General features: G+C 50.6%; 1 protein-coding gene across 4 annotated transcripts in view; it reads right to left on the bottom strand.

Moving 5' to 3' along the window:
• Positions 1 to 4,166: 4,166 nt before the first annotated feature.
• SNTA1 (syntrophin alpha 1) overlaps positions 4,167 to 19,994 on the bottom strand; it is a 34,948-nt gene continuing 19,120 nt past the window's right edge. Inside the window, exons 3-9 of one of the 4 annotated variants that reach the window (XM_063702399.1) lie at positions 13,927 to 14,131; positions 8,804 to 9,011; positions 8,525 to 8,655; positions 6,330 to 6,549; positions 5,812 to 5,820; positions 4,907 to 5,094; positions 4,167 to 4,805 (exon numbers count right to left, since the gene is read on the bottom strand). In XM_063702399.1, coding sequence (XP_063558469.1) covers positions 4,772 to 4,805; positions 4,907 to 5,094; positions 5,812 to 5,820; positions 6,330 to 6,549; positions 8,525 to 8,655; positions 8,804 to 9,011; positions 13,927 to 14,131 — 995 coding nt within the window. In that variant the 3' untranslated portion in view covers positions 4,167 to 4,771. Of the gene's footprint in view, positions 4,806 to 4,906; positions 5,095 to 5,811; positions 5,821 to 6,329; positions 6,550 to 8,414; positions 8,656 to 8,803; positions 9,012 to 13,926; positions 14,132 to 19,994 lie in introns of all 4 variants that reach the window. The other 3 variants (XM_019017376.4, XM_004062015.4, XM_063702398.1) reach the window with 3 other exon arrangements.

Raw genomic sequence — 19,994 nt, forward strand, 5'->3', positions numbered from 1 at the left:
TGGGGTTTCGCCATATTGGCCAGGCTGGTCTCAAACTCCTGGCCTCAAGTGATCCTCCCACCTCAGCCTCCCAAAGTGCTGGAATTACAAGCATGAGCCACCATGTCTGGCCCCCTGCTTACTTTTACTTCTCCAACCCATGTACTTCTTACCACTTACTTCTCCCACTGTGTTCTTTCTAGTTGACTATATTTCAACTACATAATTTTATCTTGCTCCTTCAATAACCCAAGCAAATGTTTATTTCAGATCCTCTGTCCTTTTTTTTTTCTTTTCTTTTTTGAGACGGAGTCTTGCTCTGTTACCCAGGCTGGAGTGCAATGGCGTGATGTTGGCTCACTACAACCTCCGCCTCCTGGGTTCAAGCAATTATCCTGCCTCAGCCTCCCAAGTAGCTGGGATTACAGGCACGCAACACCACGCCCACAGAGCTTCTCTTCTTACTATTATCTTTCTGGAATGCTCTTCTCCAAAATTGTTTCATGGCTGGCCCCTTCTCATCCTTTAGGTCTCAGCATAAATATCAGCTCTTCAGAGAGACCCTCTCTGATCACTTCATATAAACTACTCTATCACTTCTCTTATTATTTTCTTCACCGTATTTGTCACTATTCAAAATGTTGGTGTTACTTATTTTCTTATCATTGCCTATTCCCTGGACTATCAGCTAGGGAGGGACACGTCGTGTCTTGTTCATGGCATTATCCCCATGATCTACACAGGGTCTGACTCATAGAAGGGCTTAATGAAAATTTGTTGAATGAATAAATGACTGCTTTCTGTCTTAGTTTGGGCTCCCCGGAAGCAGACCCTGAGACAAGTATTTTTTTTTTTTTTTAGACCAAGTCTCACTCTGTTACACAGGCTGGAGTGTAGTGGCCCAATCTTGGCTCACTGCAACCTCCACCACCCAGGTTCAAGCGATTCTCCTGCCTCAGCCTCCTGAGTAACTGGGATTACAGGCACGCGCCACCACGCCCGGCTAATTTTTGTATTTTTATTAGAAACAGGGTTTCACCATATTGGCCAGGCTGGTCTCTAACTCCCCACCTGAGGTGATCCACCCACCTTGGCCTCCCAAAGTGCTGGGATTACAGGCATGAGCTACTGTGCCCGGCTCCTGAGACAAGTATTTGAGTGCAGGTAGTTGATTTGCAAAGTAATCTCAGGAAACACTGGTAGGGTAGTAGGGGAGTGAAACAGGGAGGGGAGACAGCCAATAAACGTTGTTAACAAGCAACTTTCTTGCAGGCATCTAGGTCTTAATCCTGCTGGAGAACACTGGGAAATAATGCAGAACACTGTGCTGGTTAATTATTTGTGTCAACTTGACTGGGCCACAGGTTGCCCAGATATCTAGTTAAACGTTATTTCTGGGTGTTTATTGAGGAAGAGATTAGCTTTGGTGGACTGAGTAGAGTAGACTGCCCTCCGCAATCTGGATGGACATCATCTAACCCCTTGGGGACCAAAATAGGACAGGAAGGCAGAGCAAGGTTGAATTCTCTGTCTGCCTGACTGCTTAAGCTGAGACATTGGTCTTCTCCTGCCCTTGGACTGGGACTTAAACACCATTGGCACTCCTGATTCTCAGTCTTTTAGATTCAAACTGGAATTTACACCACCACCTTTCCTCAGTGTGCAGCTTGCAGATGGCAAATTGTAGGACTTCTCGGCCTCTATAATCACTTGAGCCAATTCCTTATAATAAATTTCATTCTAGATGTAGAAATATACATATAGTGGCCAGGCACAGTGGCTCATGTCTGTAATCCCAGCACTTTGGGAGGCCAAGGTGGGAAGATCACTGGAGGTCAGGAGTTCGAGACCAGCCTGGCCAACATGGTGAAACCCCGTCTCTAATAAAAATGCAAAAATTATGGCCAGGCGCAGTGGCTCACACCTGTAATCCCAGCACTTTGAAAAGCCAAGGCAGGTGGATCACCTGAGGTCAGTAGTTCAAGACCAGCCTGGCCAACATGGTGAAACCCCCGTCCCTACTAAAAATATGAAAAAATTAGCCGGGCATGGTGGCGAGTGCCTGTAATCCCAGCTGCTCAGGAGGCTGAGGCAAAAGAATTGCTTGAGGCCAAGACAGGATGATTGCTTGAGTTCAGGAGTGTGAGACCAGCCTGGGTAACATGGCAAGACCCCATCTCTACAACAAATTAAAAAATAAAAAATTAGCCAGCCATGGTGGCACAGTCCTATAGTCTTAGCAACTTGGGAGGCTGAGGTAGGAGGATCACTTGAGCCTGGGAGGCCGAGACTGCAGTGAGCCGGGATCCCGCAACTGCACTCCAGCCTGGGCAACAAAGCGAGACCCCACCTCCAAAACAAAAAATAGGGCAGAGGGCGGTGTTCCAAGTGAAGGCACCAGACTGCTGATGGCCAGAAGGAAAAGGAGTGAGTCTGGTGGTTTGGGATGTTGCTGAAAATTTAGTGGATAAGCTGAGAAAGTTTCATTTTCACAAAGAAACAATGCTGCCATTATAAGTAAGCTAAAAGTGATTGCCTTAAAGTTAAGTTACCTGGTCTCTCTTTTTTTTTTTTTTTGAGACAGAGTCATGCTCTGAGGCCCAGGCTGGAGTGCAGTAGTGCAATCTCGGCTCGCTGCAAACTCCACCTCCAGGGTTCAAATGATTCTCCTGTCTCAGCCTCCCGAGTAGCTGAGATTACAAGTGCACACCACCATATCTGGCTAATTTGTTGTTGTTGTTGTTGTTGTTTGTTTTGTTTTTTTAAGGCCCAGGCTGGAGTGCAGTGGCCGCGATCTCAGCTCACCGCAACCTTCACCTCCCAGGTTCAAGCAATTCTCCTGCCTCAGCCTCCTGAGTAGCTGGGATTACAGGCAGGTGCCACCATGCCCGGCTAATTTTTGTATTTTTAGTAGCAACAGGGTTTCACCATGTTGGCCAGGCTGGTCTTGAACTCCTGACCTCAGGTGATCCGCCCACCTCAGCCTCCCAGAGTGCTGGGATTACAGGCATGAGCCATCACACCAGGCACATCATCTTTGTTTTATCTTGTCGCTACATTAAAGAAACTGAACCTTTCGAAAGTTTAAAAAAAAAAAAAAGTTCTGGGCTTGGCGCGGTGTCCTAGCACTTTGGGAAGCTGATGCAGGAGGATCACTTGAGGTCAGGAGTTTAAAACCAGCCTGGCCAACATGGTGAAACCCTATCTCTACTAAAAATACAAAACATTAGTGGGGCGTGGTGGTGGGCGCCTGTAATCCCAGCTACTCGGGAGGCTGAGGCAGGAGAATCGCTTGAACCGGGAGGTGGATGTTGCAGTGAGCTGAGATCCCGCCTGGGTGACAGAGCAAGACTCCGTCTCAAAAAAAAAGAAGTTCTCCATCATTGCCGTTGTCATTGTGATTTTAGGTAGGGAGTCATAACCACCGCCCACTCACATCCAGCCAGCACATCGCAGTTTCCGAAGTACCAAACACATTCCACTCCACCTCCCTTCTGCAGGAAAGGGTCCTGAAGCTCTCTGAGATGGCTTTGACATGGGTCCACAAATTCTTTGACATTCCTTTCTTCAAGAGGTGGAGCCTAATTCCCCTCCCTTTGAGTGTGGACTGAACTTAGTGACTCATTTCTAATGAATAGAACAAAGCAGAAGCAACAGTGTAAGGCTTCCAAGACTGGGTCATAAGAGGCACTGTTTGTGGCTTCCTCCTTGCTCTCTCTTCTGTCTCACTGTGGGGAAAGCCAACTGCCATATCATGAGAAAACTCAAGCAGCAGCTCTAGGGTTAGCCCTACATGGTGAGGAACTGAGACCTCCTACCCACAGCCATGTGCATGAGCAGTATTGGAATGGATCCTCCAGCCCCAGTCAAGCCTTCAGATGACGGCAGCCCTAGCTGACAACTTGACTGCAACCTCATGAGCGACCCTGAGACAAGAACAGCCCAGCTTAGCCCCTCTCAAATTTCTGACCCACAGAACCTAAGAGATAATTAATATTTGTCATTTTAAGCTGCAAATTTTGGGGTAATTTGTCACACAACAATAGATAACCAATACAATGTCTTTGGCCCATGTGGTAAAGGTCTGTTCTTCTCCAGGGAAAGGTGCCCTAGTCCTTGGTCTGGTCCATCTTGGGACTGCAGGGGCCACCCCAGGACCCAAAGGCCAAGGCACAGACCACATACACTGGGCCGGGCTGCCTATGTGCTCACAGGCTGTTTATTTATCCAAGAGTAAGGAGGATAGAGAGAGGATGAAGAGAAAAACCAGACTCCCCACGGTGGCAGGGCTGAGGGGAAAAACAAACAGAAAGTCTCCTCTTCTTTCTCTTGCTGCTGACCCCAGGGTACTCCAGCTTCAGATGGGACCTCTGGGGGTGGCTTAGGGGCCTCGAGGAGGCCTGGCAGCTCAGCTGTTGGCTGGGGTCAGGATCCGCACGGGGGCAGGTCCCAGACTCGGAATGGCTTCTGTGTACACAAAATATCTCTCTGCAAAGGCACTGGTGGAGGGGGGCAGCAGGAAGGTCACCCCATCACAGGCAGAGTCCACTCTGTCCTGCATCTGGGTCCTGGGCCCCAAGACCAATCCAGTCTCCCTCAGGGGTGGGGTCTCGGAGGCCCTTGTTCCTCTCCTCTCCCTTCCCTCAGCCCAGGGGTGAGCAGGCAGTCGGTGGAGGCCCAGCTCAGGCCATGTCATGGACACCCCTCTTCAGGGCTAGTGCATCCGGCGACTTCTAGGCCAACAGCCCGAGGCGGGTGACTTTGGCCGACAGGAAGGAGTGGATGATGAAGACTATGGTTTTGGGACACGAGTGCAGGTCCAGCTGCTGGAGGGTGGATGGAGAGAAGAGTCAGGGCCCTGGCCAGCCTGGCCTCCAAGAGTGCACACCCCCTCCTCCCCAGGGTGCAGAGGCAGCCCCTCACTCACGATCTCGCCTTCAGCACCTCCAAAGTCCAGGAAAAGGAGACTGGCGCCATCATCTGAAGACATCTGCAGCTTCTCGAAGGGCTGTCGCAGGAGCACAGCTCGGGCTGCACCTGGCTCAGCCGCCCACAGTGTGAAGCCCTTGTCGATGTGCACAGACAGGCTGCAGGGACGCCCATTCCACGTGCAGGCTGCAGGGAGGGCACATAGGTACAGGCACAGCTGGCACCTCAGAGACTACACCCCAACCTCCAACCCCCACCGCAGCTTACAAAGTGGGGCCTAAATGCCTCCAGGGATGGGAGGCTCACTGTTTGTCGTGGCACCAGTACACCCACCCTGCAGAGAGTCATCACCCCCACCCTCGGAGGACCTACACCCACTTCCAGTCCCACTTCCAGCAGCACAAGTAGAAAGGGGGAGCTTAAAATGTGCCATGGACAGGAGGCTCACTCCTGATAAAGGCATCATCAGATCTACTAAGCACCGCCCTTGGAGACCTGCAGAGTTACCCAGCTAAATTTAAATTTCAGATAAACAATGACTAATTTGGGCATACTTCTGTGAAAAAAGTATTCATTGTTAACCTGAAATTCAAATGAGGCTGGGTGTCCTGTATTTATTTCCTCTGGCAACCCTACCCCAAGTACCATCTCTCACATCCTCACCAGCAGATTGACAAAACTGGGGCAAGAAAACCCCAGGGAGAAGAGTCTCTGCCTGCTAGGGCACCTGCACATCCAAAACAGAGGGCCCAAACCCAACTTCCTTTTTTTTTTTTTTTTTGGAGAAACAGTCTCACTCTGTTACCCAGGCTGGAGTGCAGTGGGCGCAATCTCGGCTCACCACAACCTCCACCTCCCGGGTTCAAGTGATTCTTGTGCCTCAGCTTCCTGCGTAGCTGGGACTACAGGCACCTAGTACCATGCCCTGCTAATTTTTGTATTATTATTATTTTTTTTTTTTTTGAGACAGTCTTGCTCTGTCGCCCAGGCTGGAGTGCAGTGGCGCAATCTGGGCCCACTACAACCTCCGCCTCCCAGATTCAAACAATTCTGCCTCAGCCTCCCGAGTAGCTAGGACTACAGGCGCCCACCACCATGCCCGGCTAATTTTTGTATTTTTAGTAGAGACAGGGTTTCACCATTTTGGCCAGGCTGGTCTCAAACTGCTGACCTCAAGTGATCCACCCGCCTCAGCCTCCCAAAGTGCTGGGATTACAGGCGTGAGCCATCGCACCTGGCCAATTTTTGTATTACTAGTAGAGACAGGGTTTTGCCATGTTGGCCAGGCTGGTCTCAAACTTCTGACCTCAGGTGATCCACCCACCTTGACCTCCAAACCCCATTTTCTATGCCCTCCTGAAGTGCCCTAAAGAAGGAAGCTTGAATGCCCCTGGGGATAAGAGGCTTATTAGCAGAGGGACACTCCCAGATCCTCCCAGCACACCTGTAGACACCTCCTGCACACCCTCGGCGGCCCGGTGACAGCCATCCACAAGCTGGCGGGTCCAGGCAGCCAGCTCCTGCGGTGACTCCACGCTGAACAGGTGAGTGTCCACACCGTGACGCGTGCCCGTGCGCAGGGCAAAAGAGAGCTCTGCATCATAGGGCACTGAGCCCTTGGAGGGGCCTGAGTGCACCAGTCTGGGGGTTGGGGGCAGAGGGCTGAGCATGAGGCCTCGGGCCGGGGGCAAATAGTTCTGGGCAAAGGGGCCAGTGACCTGGGAAGAAACCCTGTAAATCCTTTACCACCTAACAGGACAGGACTTGCCAGGGGGCACTGATTGACTCAGCAAGAGACATCTCCTGCCACCCTCCCCGTCACTCCCTTGGCTCCGGCTATACTGGTGTCGTCACACACACCTAGCACATGCCTGCCTCAGCACCTTTGCATATGCTCTTCCCTCTGCCTATACATGCTTCCCTGATTATCTGCACGGCTCACTCCCTCACTTCCTTCAGATGTTAGTTTAAATGTCACCTCCTCTGAGAAGCCTTCCCTGACTTCCCAGTCCAAAATAGCACCCTTGTCACTCACTAGCCTTACTTTTTAATCATGGTACCAGAAATTATACTTTTTATTATTTGTTTTCATTGGTTTTTGACTGTCTTTTTCACTAGAATGTCAGCTAGGTTAGAAATTTTGATCTTGTGTTCACCACTGTATTCCCAGTAACTAAAACCATGCCTGACCACAGTAGGTGCTCAATAAACTTTTGTTGCCTGACTTGAATCACTTGATTAGGCAGACAGTCCAGGACCTAGTTATCCCTAGTAGCCAGCAGGCTCCTGACACACGGGCCAGAGCCAGCCTGAGGTAAGGAGACATGGGGGACAAGGACTTCAGACCCCTGCAGCTTGACTCTCACTTGGTGTGTGGCCTTGGTAAGCCAACTGCCCCTCTCTGGAGCAGACCTAAGAGTTCTGCCCCATATCCCTCTTTGTTCCTCCCTCCACCCACTCTTTCTCCTATAGCTCAGTTCCCCCCCCCCCCCAACAGACTGCTGCTGACACCAGCCTTCGACTTTCCAGCCCTGAGGTGCAGACCCTCGAGTCCCCAAGCTTCCTATCCAAGCTCCCTCTCCATCCCACACACACTCTGGACTTAACTCAGCATCTTGCTCCAGCCTCCTCCCTTTCCACCCCCACCCCCAGTCCCACGCTCACCCAGACACAAGCTCCAAACCTCCTGTTCATTCCGGACCCCTCCTTCACCACCCCCCATCTGGCAAGCACGGAGCCCTGTTAATTTTACACCCATGTGGTTTCCAATGCCAATGCTGCCTTTCTTCCCCATCTGCTCCTGCCACCCACCTCCACCTCCCCCAGCCACCATCATCTCTCCTGCACGACTGCAGCACCTCCCCACTTCCATCCTGCACTCTCCGCTGCATTCTCCACGTGGCAGCCACAGGGATTCTCTTAAAGCAACCAGAGCACCTCGCTCCCCAGCTTAAACCCTTCAACACTACCAAACTCTTAAGCTAAAGCTAACATTCCTTAATCAGGCAATAGAAGCTCTTCAAGATCAGGCCCTGCCAACTCCCTTCTCTCCATTTCCTGCATGAATTCTGGTTATCACAAACTCATAGCTCCATAAACATGCTATAGCCCTTCATGCCTCTGTACCTTTGACCATGATGTTCTCTCTGCATGGGATGCTCTTTCACCCTTTCTTAAACAGAAAACTTCTACTCATCCATCAAAGTCCAGCTCAAATGTCACCTCCTCCCTGAAGCCTTCCTCTACTACCCCAACAGAGTTAAGTGGCTCCTACAAACCCTGCACTGTAATGGCTGTTCCTGGGTCTGTGTCCCCAACCAGACAAGGTTCTCTCTGGAGGCAGAAACTGTTGGGGTCAGCTCTGTGCCCTCTGAACCATGCAGCACAAGGCATAAGTGTCAGCGAATGAGTGGCTAATGGGGACCTTATATCCTTTTGTTCCAAGCACCCATTTTACAGATGAGGAAACTGAGGCCCAGACAGGGCAGAGACTTGCTTCAGGTCACCTGGGGAATAGCTGAGGGTGGACAGGGCTGGAGTTCCCAGCTTCTGGGGCCCTGCTGGAGCATCTCCTGGCAAGTTCTGGGGGAGACATACTGCCCCTGCCCGTGGGTACCTGGTGGCGATGAGTGGGGCAGTACGGGCTGGCCGGCTCAGGGCCTCGCGGGTCTCGGGGAGAGACAAGTAGAGGAGCAGTTCCTTTTCAGTTAGCAGGGCCAGGGTGGGGGCTGTGCCCCCACTGGGCAGCTGCAGAGAACAAAACAGCAGTGAGGATGGGTGGGGGAAGAGAGGGCAGAGGGCCAGGGCAGGGTGAGGTGGCCAGGGGCACTGGGAACAGGGCCAGCTCCAAAGGAGCGGCAGAGAGGGAGGGATAGGTCCCAGGCCCAGCAGGTACCTGCTCAGTTAGCCAGCCAATCTGCTTGATGTCCTGGCTCCCAGCTGTGCTGGTGGCTGCCAACAGTGCCTGCAGCTCATCCTTGACCCGCGGTGTCAGAGCGTTGACCTGGGCTTGGATGGCAGTCGCCCACGACCTCGCACTAGCCTCATCCTTGGCCCTCAGGAAGAGGGTGTCTTGACCATCTGCCGAGCAGATCTCCAGATACCTGCAGGCACAAATGGGTGGAGACAAGGACCTGACCATTAGGCTGCAGCTGCCCAACCCTGGCCCAAGAAACCCCACCCACCACCAAACCAGGAGAAACCAGGGGGATTTCCGTGAGAGAATCAGGAGCGACCCTCACTGCTGGGCTCCAGCCACAGTTGCTGGGGCCTCATGGGGCATAGGAACAAGCGAGTGTGACACACACACACGTGTTCATATATTTTGTGGGGTTTTTGTTGTTGTTTTTGAAACAGAGCCTCGCTCTGTCACCCAGGCTGCACTGCAATGGCCCAACCTCCGCCTCCCAGGTTCAAGTGATTCTCCTGCCTCAGCCTCCCAAGTAGCTGGGATTACAGGCACACGCCACCACACCCAGATAATTTTTGTATTTTTAATAGAGATGGGGTTTCACCATGTTGGCCAGGATGGTCTCGATCTCCTGACCCCGTGATCTGCCTGCCTCAGCCTCCCAAAGTGCTGGGATTACAGGCATGAGCCACCATGCCTGGCCTTATTTTTTTATTTTTAGTAGAGATGGGGTTTCACCATGTTGGCCAGGCTGGTCTCGAACTCCTGACCTCAAATGATCACCCCGCCTTCGCCCTCCAAAGTGCTGGGATTACAGGCATGAGCCACCGTGCCCAGCCTACACATATGCAGATACACACAAATATACACACACACTCAAACATGCATGATGGTGTGATAGGGCCTAAATTATTGCTGTGTGGCTATTCCTAATCTTGCCCCTTTCTCCTGGTTTCTAAGGAACATCCTCTTCTGGGCCAGCTCCCAGGTTCTCCTTGTTGCACAGAACCAAACTAATTCACTAATAAGAGCAGGGAAAAAAAAAAAAAAAACTAAGCTGGGCATGGTGGCTCACGCCTGTAATCCCAGAACTTCGGGAGACTGAGCCAGGACGATGGCTTGAGCCCAGGAGTTCCAGACCAGCCTGGACAACAAAGTGAGACACTCATCTCTAAAAAAGAAAAAAAAAAATTTTTTTAATTAGCCAGGCATGGTGACACGTGCCTATAGTCCCAGCTACTTAGAGGCTGAGGCAGGAGAACCACTTGAGCCCAGGAGTTTGAGGCTGCAGTAAGCTATAAGGGTGCCAGTGCACTCCAGCCTAGATGACAGCACAAGACCTCATCTTAAAAAAACAGAAAAACAGACAGGGTGTGGTGGCTCACGCCTGTAATCCCAGCACTTTGGGAAGCTAAAGCAGGCGGACCACCTGAGGTAGGGAGTTCAAGACCAGCCTGATCAACATGGAGAAACCCCATCTCTACTAAAAATACAAAATTAGCTGGGTGTGGTGGCACATGCCTGTAATCCCAGCTACTAGGGAGGCTGAGGCAGGAGAATCGCTTGAACCCAGGAAGTGGAGGTTGTAGTGAGCCGTGAGCCGAGATCGTGCCATTGCACTCCAGCCTGGGCAACAAAAGCAAAACTCTGTCTCAAAAAAAAAAAAACAGAAAAACAAAACAACAACAAAACTAAAGAGGCTTGAGGCCAGGCATGGTGGTTCACACCTGTAATCCCAGCACTTTGGGAAGCTGAGCCGGGCAGATCACTTGAGGCCAGGAGTTCAAAACCAACCTAGCCAACAAGGCAAAACCCCATCTCCTCTAAAAACACAAAAAATTAGCCAGACGTCATGGCAGGCACCTGTGGTCCCAGCTACTTGGGAGGCTGAGGCACCAGAATCACTTGAACCTGGGAGGCAGAGGTTGCAGTGAGCTGAGATCGCACCACTGCACTCCAGCCTGGGTGACAGAGCGAGATCCCCCATCTCAAAAAGAAATAATGAATTATTGTTTTCTAAACCACTAAATTTTAGGGATGGTTTGTGATACAGCAACAGATAGCCAAAATACTAGGAGAAAAGACTCTTTGGCTTTTGTCTTATTTCTGCCTGGAATATGAACACAATTCTTGGGATGCAGCCACCATCCTGCCTCCACGAAGAAGAAAACCGCCCATAATTAAAATGGTAGAGCAGGAAGCTAGAAGCCTAGTTCCTTGATGGCATCCTTGAGCATCTACAGCAGCCTGAATAGCTGACCCCTGGACTTCTTTTTAAACATGTGGGAAAATTAACCCCTTTTATTTAAGTCATTGCTTGTTGGAGTTTCTGTACTTGCAGCCCAGTGCAATCCTAACACTGAGTAAAAGTTTGAAGCAGTTTTCATTATATTTTGGTTGCCAGGCTGTATCGCTATGACTGGGATACTGCACTGACAGTGGGCCATATGGAACCCCAGTTATATTCAGGTTACCTATGTAGGTACTCAGGCATGTACATGTTAAAACACACATGCATACACATATGTGCATACACATACAAATAACATAAACACACATGTACAAATCTATACTCATATACATGCAAATGCTCTCATATATACATACAAGCACTTGCATTTACATGTCATCTACACGTGCGCACACTTAGAAACATATACACACGTTTCAGGTAATGTCTGGGATCAGGCTGGGAATCTAAGGTTCTATGAGTCTCTAGAAGGACTAATACCACTTCACCTTCACACTCACAGAAGGCCCTTCCAGGCCGGGCATGGTGGCTCACCCCTGTAATCCTAGCACTTTGGGAGCCCAAGGTGGGTGGATCTTGAGGTCAGGAGTTTGAGATCAGCCTGGCCAATGTGGTGAAACCCTGTCTCTAGTAAAAATACAGCCGGGCGCAGTGGCTCATGCCTGTAATCCTAGCACTTTGGGAGGCTGAGGCAGGCAGAATGCCTGAGCTCAAGAGTTCAAGACCAGCCTGGGCAACATGGTGAACCCCCATCTCTGCTAAAATACAAAAAAAAAAAAAAAAAAAATTAGACATGGTGGCGTGCACCTGTAGTCCCAGCTACTCAGGAGGCTGAGGCAGGAGAATTGCCTGAACCTAGGAGGCGGAGGTTGCAGTGAGCCGAGATCGTACCACTGCACTCCATCCAGCCTGGCAACAGAGAAGACTCTGTCTCAAAAAAAAAAAAAAAATACAAAAATTAGTCTATTAAAAATACAGGCAATGGCTCATGCCTGTAATCCTAGCACTTCAGGAGGCCGAGGCGGGTGGATCACCTGAGGTCAGGAGTTCCAAATCAGCCTGACCAACATGGTGAAACCCCATCTCTAATAAAAATACAAAATTAGCTGGGCATGTTGGCAGGTGCCTGTAATCCCAGCTACTCAGAAGTCTGAGGCAAGAGAATCACTTGAACCCAGGAGAAGGGGACCGCAGTGAGCCAAGATTACACCACTGCACTCCAGCCTGGGCAACAAAGCGATACTCCGTCTCAAAAACAAAAACAAAGGCTCTTCTGTAGAGCATCTGCAAGTGACCTGTGAATCACCAGTTCTTGCCTCATGGGGGCAGGCAAGAGGTGTGGCATTGAGTGAGACCAAGAGATTTGGATGCTGGACGTTAACCAGCCCTCCCAGCCAATGTTGGGCATTTGCTTGGCATTGAACCTAGGCTGTCACTAGGACCCACAGCCCAAGCTTGTAATGCATATACCACTTAAGCATCATCTCCAACACTGCATATCCCACTTGACCAAATATGCTCCGTTTAGCCACCACCATCACTCAGGCATCTTGCACCTTCCAAAGCAGAAAGGACTACCAGGATTGAGGCAAGTGCCACCCTTTCTGGTTGTGTGATCTCAAGCAGGTTACTTCCCCTCTCTGTCCTCATCTATAAAATGGAGGTGAGCCGGGAACGATGGCTCATGCCTGTAATCCCAGCACTTTGGGAGGCCGAGGCAGGCAGATCACCTGAGGTCAGCAGTGCGAAACCAGCGTGGCCAACATGGTGAAACCCCATCTCTACAAAAAATACAAAAGTTAGGCAGGGCACGGTAGCTCACACCTATAATCCCAGCACTTTGGGAGGCTGAGGCAGGGGAATCACCTGAGGTCAGGAGTTCGTGACCAGCCTGACCAACATGGAGAACCCCGTCTCTACTAAAAATACAAATAATTAGCCAGGCGTGGTGGCAGGCGCCCGTAATCCCAGCTACTTGGGAGGCTGAGGGAAGAGAATTGCTTGAACCTGGAAGGCGGAGGTTTCAGTGAGCCAAGATCATGCCATTGCACTCCAACCTGGGCAACAGAGTGAGACTCTGTCAAAAAAAAAAAAAAAAAAAAGTTAGCCAGGTGTGGTGGTGGGCGCCTGTAGTCCCAGCTACTTAGGAGGCTAAGGCAGGAGAATCACTTGAACCCGGGAGGCAGAAATTGCAGTGAGCCAAGATCTTTGCACCACTGCACTCCAGCCTGGGCGACAGAGCAAAACTCTGGCTCAAAAATAATAATAAAATAAAATAAAATGGAGGTGAAATAATAGGACTTTGCCCATTGGGCCTCTGTGAGAGCTAAATAATATTGCACAGGGAAAGCACACAACACAGTGCTGGGTACACAGTAAACACTCAGTAAATGTTAGGTGGTATCAGTATTATCAATGAACTGTTAAAGGCTGCTCAGATGTGAAGGATGTAACCTTCCATGGCCCTGATAAAAAGGTTACCAGACATCTCAGAGCTCCAGCAGAGTGGGAAGAGACGAGAGGATCAGTGAGTCCAACAACCTTATCTCACAATGGAGAATCTAAAGGTCAGTGAGGAAAAGGGCCTAGTTCAAAGAGGACCAGGACTGGAACGCAGGGTTCTTCCCCAGACCAAGTTCATCCCCAGATGTGAGCTGCCCAGAGGAAGAAGTGAGAAGCAAAGCACACCATCATCTCCATGGCTTCACTCAGGCTTCCAGTCAATCTATTTTTTAAGCACCTACTACGTCCTGGCATTGTGCTGGTCATTCGTACAACACAGAGGTGTCTTTCCGTGGTCCCACCACCTGACGCCAGGGCATCTGTCCATCTGAGTTGCCCCCAACCCCAGCCTTACCTGGGCTCCGGGTCATTGGGGGTGCACCTCTTCGAGACATATGCCATCTTCAAGGACACGTGTTTGGCCTCGCTGAGCTTCCGGGGTGTGGGGCCAGGGGAGGAAGGCTGCCGCTGAAGGGGTGAGGCAGGAGGTGAGTCCCAGCCGACCGAGGTCCCACCAGTAGAGTTCTTGAAATACGGTGAGACGTCCTTCATATACTTGACTGATTGGGAGAGACATCAGCAGTCACCACTGTGACATGGGCTCCCAGCACATATCACAATTGTCACTAATTTATTAAGAGTTTAATTTACGTGTCACTATTAGACCCTTAGTAAGCAAGAGTCCAGTAGTGATACTAACAAATTCTTCTAAGTTAAAGTCTCTGACAGGGCAGTGGAGCAGAAAATACTGTATCCCTTCTCTCTATCCCTATATAGAGATAGGGCCCGCCTATATCCCTTCTCTCATTTTCCCCATGGTTGATAGACATACAGCCACCTGGAAGAAAGACTCTATTTCCCAGCCTCCTTTGCAGTGAGGTGTGGCCATGTGACTTTTTTTTTTTTTTTGAGACAGTTTCTCTCTGTCACCCAGACTAGAGTGCCATGGTGTGATCACAGCTCGCTACAGCCTCAATCTCCCAGATCAATCAATCCTCCCACCTCAGCTCCCCAAGTAGCTGGGTCTACAGGTACGCACCACCCCACCCAGCTATTAATTTTTTGTAGAGATGGGGTCACGCCATGTTGCTGGTCTTGAACTCCTAGACAGCGTATACAAGAAGGTGGTTACAAGACTTTCCCAGGCTGGGCATGTTGGCTCATGCCTGTAATCCTAGCACTTTGGGAGGCCAAGGCGGGCAGATCATTTGAGGTCAAAAGTTCGAAACCAGCCTGACCAACATGGTGAAACCCCGTCTCTACTGAAAATACAAAAGCTAGCCAGGCATGGTGGCTCGCACCTGTAATCCCAGCTACTGGGGAGGCTGAGGCAGGAGAATCACTTGAACCCGGGAGGAGGAGGTTGCAGTGAGCCAAGATCGTGCCACTGTACTCCAGCCTGGGTGACAGAACAAGACTCTGTCTCAAAAAAAAAAAAAAAAGACTCCCAGGCTGGGCATGGTGGCTCATGCCTGTAATTCCAGCACTTTGGGAGGCCAAGGCAGTGTGGATCACTTGATGTCAGGAGTTCGAGACCACCCTGGCCAACAAGGTGAAACCCTGTCTCTACTAATAATACAAAAGTTAGCTGGGCAGGGTGGTGCATGCCTGTAATCCCAGCTACTCGAGAGGCTGAGGCATGAGAATCACTTGAACATGGGAAGCAAAGGTTGCAATGAGCCAAGATTGCGCACTCCAGCCTGGACGATGAAGTGCGACTGCCTCAAAAAAAAAAAAAAGATGACTTTCCCAAGACCTTGTCTCTCTTCTCCCAACAAGGATATACCCTCTGTGGGTGCCTGATGCCTGCTAGCCCGTGGGCAGCCTCTCTTCCTCTGCTCTCAACCACACCTGCTCCCAGGGCCATCTGGCTTGCTAGCTATCTGACGTCTGCAGTCAAAGCCCAGCCAATGTGCCCTGTGAGTGGACAGCCCAGGAAGGAGTTAGGAAGTAATTCTTGGCCCACCTCCCTGGAAGAACCAGATAAGAAGCTATTTCTGTCGCAGGAGATGCCTCTGAGGCTCAGATAGGATTCAAAGCAAACGGAGGCAAATAAGAGGGAGTTACAAACCCTATTGGGGCTGGGATAGAAGCAATGTTGAAAGAAACCAGGGTCAGGTTTTTTTGGGAGAAGCAAGCCTGGGTCTGACTTTTGGGGACTAGGACTCAAATGACTTATCATCACTGTAGCAACGACTTACCCCAGGACTGACTATTGGATTATGTCTCAAAGGGCAGCAGAAGTGGGACATGTCACAGCCTACTTGACAGCCAAAAACCATCTCCCCTCTTTTTCCTTTGCTAAGAGAACCCTGAGCCCTAGAGGCTCAGCTTCTCCCCAGCTTAGAGGGAGAATCTTGATTGGTCAAATCAAATCATGATCATTCCATCCTTTTTGCTTGTGATTGGTTTAGAAAGGGGCAAATGATACAGTTCTGGCCAATGAGATGTGAGGAAAAAAACACTGCCTTCCTTTTCTCCTCCTTTAGCCTTTCAAAGTTGCTGGGAGGGAGCTTGTTCCTAGCGCAACGACAGCCACTTTTTTTTTTTCTTTTTTTTTGAGACAGAGTCTCACTCTGTCGCCCAGGCTGGAGTGCAATGGTGCAGTATTGGCTCACTGCAACCTCTGCCTCCCGGGTTCAAGCGAATCTCCTGCCTCAGCCTCCCAAGTAGCTGGGATTACAGGTGCATACCACCACACCCAGCTAATTTTTGTATTTTTAGTAGATATGGGGTTTCGCCATGTTGGCCAGGCTGGTCTTGAACTCCTGACCTCAGGTGCTCCGCCGGCCTCAGCCTCCAAAAGTGCTGGGATTACAGGCGTGAACCACTGTGCCCGGCCTACTTTTTGACCACAAAGTTTGGGATCCACACATTGAGGATGGTGAAGCAGAAAGATGGAGAGACCTGAGTTTTCGATGATACCATGAGCCCCTAAATTAATCTTCCCTGGAGCCATGCTGTCTCAAGATGTTTGGGAAGATAACACATTTTCTTTGATGTTTAAACCTCATTGAATTGGATTCCTGTTACTTGCAGTCAAAAGCATCCTGACAAATACAGCCCCCAATGGTGCAACTGCTACATCTCCTTGCTACAAGTGGCCACGTCCTGCTCAAAGCCCTGCTCTGCCTCCCCTGCACCCTTTGCCTAACTTCAATGCCCTCTAGGATGTGGGCCCTGCCCACAGGTCCTGTCTTCCTCCCTGGCTTCACTTCTTGCCATATCCCTAATCTCACCCTCTGGTCCAATCACACTAACTACTCAGAGGCTGTATGAGCTTCCAAACTTCCACACTATTGAAAATGCAGTTCCCGGCCTTGTGCGGTGGCTCATGTCTGTAATCCCAGCACTTTGGTAGGCCACAGTGGGTGGATCGCTTGAGCTCAGGAGTTTGAGACGAGCCTGGCCAACATGGTGAAACCCTGTCTTTACTAAAAATACAGAAAAAAATTAGCTGGGCGTGGTGGTGGGCACCTGTAATCCCAGCTACTTGGGAGGCTGAGGCAGGAGAATTGCTTGAACCCGGGAGGCGGAGGTTCCAGTGAGCCAAGATCGAACCACTGCACTCCAGCCTGAGGGACAGAGCAAGACCCCGTCTCAAAAAAAAAAAAAGAAAGAAAGAAAGAAAAAATTTTAAAAAAATTAGCCAGGTGTGGTGACACATGCCTGTGATCCCAGCTAATCAAGAGGCTGAGGCAGGAGGATCACTTGAACCCAGCAGGCAGAGGCTGCAGCAAGCCATGATTACGCCATTGCACTCCAGTCTGGGTAACAGAGTGATACCCTGTCTCAAAAAAAAAAAAGAGAAAGAAAGAAAATGCAATTCCCTCTGGAGTCAGATGCTCTTGGATTTGAATTCCAGCTCTAGCACTGTCTAACTGTGTAACCATGGACAAGGTCATTTACCTCTCTGGGCCTCAATCTGCCAGTCAATAAAAGATCAATAGGGCTGGGCACAGTGGCTCACGCCTGTAATCCCAGCACTTTGGGAGGCTGAGGCGGGAGGATCACCTGAGGCTGGGAGTTCAAGACCACCTGGCCAACATGGCGAAACCCCGTCTCTACTAAAAATACAAAAATTAGCCAGGCCATGGTAGTACGCACCTGTAATCCCAGCTACTCAGGAGGCTGAGGCAGGAGAATTGCTTGAACCCAGGAGGCAGAGGCTGCAGTGAGCCAAGATTGTGCCATTGCACTCCAGCCTGGGCAACAAGAGCGAAACTCCATCTCAAAAAAATAATAATAAAAATAAAAAATAATAAAATAATAAAAATAAAAGATTAATAACTACAGCCAGACATGGTGGCTCACGCCTGTAATCCCAGCACTTTGGGAGCCCGAGGCAGGCAGACTGCTTGAGCCCAGGAGTTCAAGACCCGGTTGGGCAACATAGCAAAACCTTGTCTCTACCAAAAACACAAAACATTAGCCAGGCATGGTAGTGTGCGCCTGTAGTCCCAGCTACTCAGGAGGCTGAGGTGGGAGGATTGCTTGAGCCCAGGAGGCAGAGGTTGCAGTAAGCCAAGATTATGCCACTGCACTCCAGCCTGGGCAACAGAGCAAGACCCTGTCTCCAAAAAAAAAAAAAAAGTCTGCCTCAGAGAGATGTCAGGATTAAATAAAATGTTGTAAGGCATGTGGTGAGTATTAAGGACTCAAGAAGTAGGCGTTTCTTACTTATCAGCCTTTCTTGCCCACACTTCCTAGGTCTCCGATTCTGTGTGTTAGGGTTGTCTCCTCCACAAAACTGGGAACTCTTAAAAGAAATGGCCGGGCACGGTGCCTCACGCCTGTAATCCCAGCACTTGGGAGGCCGAGGCGGGTGGATCACGAGGTCAGGAGATCGAGACCATCTTGGCCAACGTGGTGAAATCTTGTCTCTACTAAAAATACAAAAATTAGCCGGGCATGGTGGCGTTCACCTATAGTCCCAGCTACTCAGGAGGCTGAGGCAGGAGAATCGCTTGAACCCAGGAGGCGGAAGTTGCAGTGAGCTGAGATCGTGCCATTGCACTCCAGCCTGGGCGACAGAGCAAGACTCTGTCTCAAAAAAAAAAAAAGAAAAGAAAAAGAAAGAAACTGGGCTTGCTCTTCAAACCCAGAGTTGGCTGGGCAGTAGCTCACGCCTGTAGTCCCAGCACTTGGGGAGGCTGAGGCAGGCAGATCGCTTGAGCCTAGGAGTTTGAGAGCAGCCTGGGCAACATGGCAAAACCCTGTCTCTACCAAAAATACAAAAAACTAGCTGGGCATGGTGGTGCGCATCTGTACAAAAAACTAGCTGGGCATGGTGGTATGCATCTGTAGTCCTAGGTACTTGGGAGGGTGAGATGGGAGGCTAAGGTGGGAGGCTTGCTTGAGCCAGAAGGTTGAGGCTATAGTCAGCCTGGATAACAGAGCAAGACCCATTTCAAACAAACCAACCAACCCAGAATCAGTGTTCTGTGAATGGAAAAATGAATGCCAGGGCAGGACAGGCTCATTTAGCAGGAGGGAAGAGGTGCCATAGCCCAGGAGACAGGCCCAGCTCAGAGGTCACCTCTTCTGAGGTGACCTTCCCAGATGCTCAGTCTGGATCCATCACACTCATCACCTCCGCAGTCCCCTACGCCTCACTCCCCTGTGATTGTGTAGGTCTGTGTCCCCAACTAGGCTGAGAGCACTTTGAGGGCAGGGACCTGGTCTGACTCTTCTCTGTGTCCCCAGAATCCAGCAGAAATCTCATACACTACGTGCTCAGCAAATGAACATTTGTCAACTTTGAAGCCAGAGAAACTGCCAGATCCCCTGCTCACCCAGCCATCCCAGATCTGGGTCCCCCTCCTTTCCCACAGGAACATGCTATAAATGGACAGCATACCAGCTGATGCCAGAATCAGGGCTTGCATTTCACAAACCAAGTGGCCTGTCCCAGAGTGGGGGTGGGGTCCTGGGGGCCCCGGAGTGTGGCCATAAATAGCCCAACTCTGAGGCCTCCTCCCCTCTCTGATTTCTGCCTGAGTCACCCGACAAGGCAGGGTGGGGCTGCCAAAGCCTATGGCCTAGAGAGCTGAGGGCACGACCACAGCCCTGTGGCCAGCATTCTCGAGACTCCAAAGATAGGCCTGGCCAGTGCCCCCACCCTCCCCAGCCAAGCCCCTGGCCTGGGAGCCTGATAAGCAGTGACACATGGGCCCTTCCTCCTCAGGGAAGCTGAGGCACCTATAAACAGAGGCCCCAATTTCCAGGGAGCTCCAGCTCTGCCAAGGAGGGAAGCCAGGATCTGGCTCTGGCCCCAAAGAGCCAGGAATAGATTCCACTGGAAACACATGGAAGAGAAACAGGGCAGGATCACTCATCAGGCCCAGTATAAGTGGACTGGGGGTCACATATGCATTGCTGAGAGAAGGGAACACATCTGTTTGGGCAACAGGATCTCCAGTA

The sequence above is a fragment of the Gorilla gorilla genome, chromosome 21 (genome assembly GCF_029281585.2).
Source record: "Gorilla gorilla gorilla isolate KB3781 chromosome 21, NHGRI_mGorGor1-v2.1_pri, whole genome shotgun sequence".
In the NCBI taxonomy this organism is placed as follows: domain Eukaryota; kingdom Metazoa; phylum Chordata; class Mammalia; order Primates; family Hominidae; genus Gorilla; species Gorilla gorilla.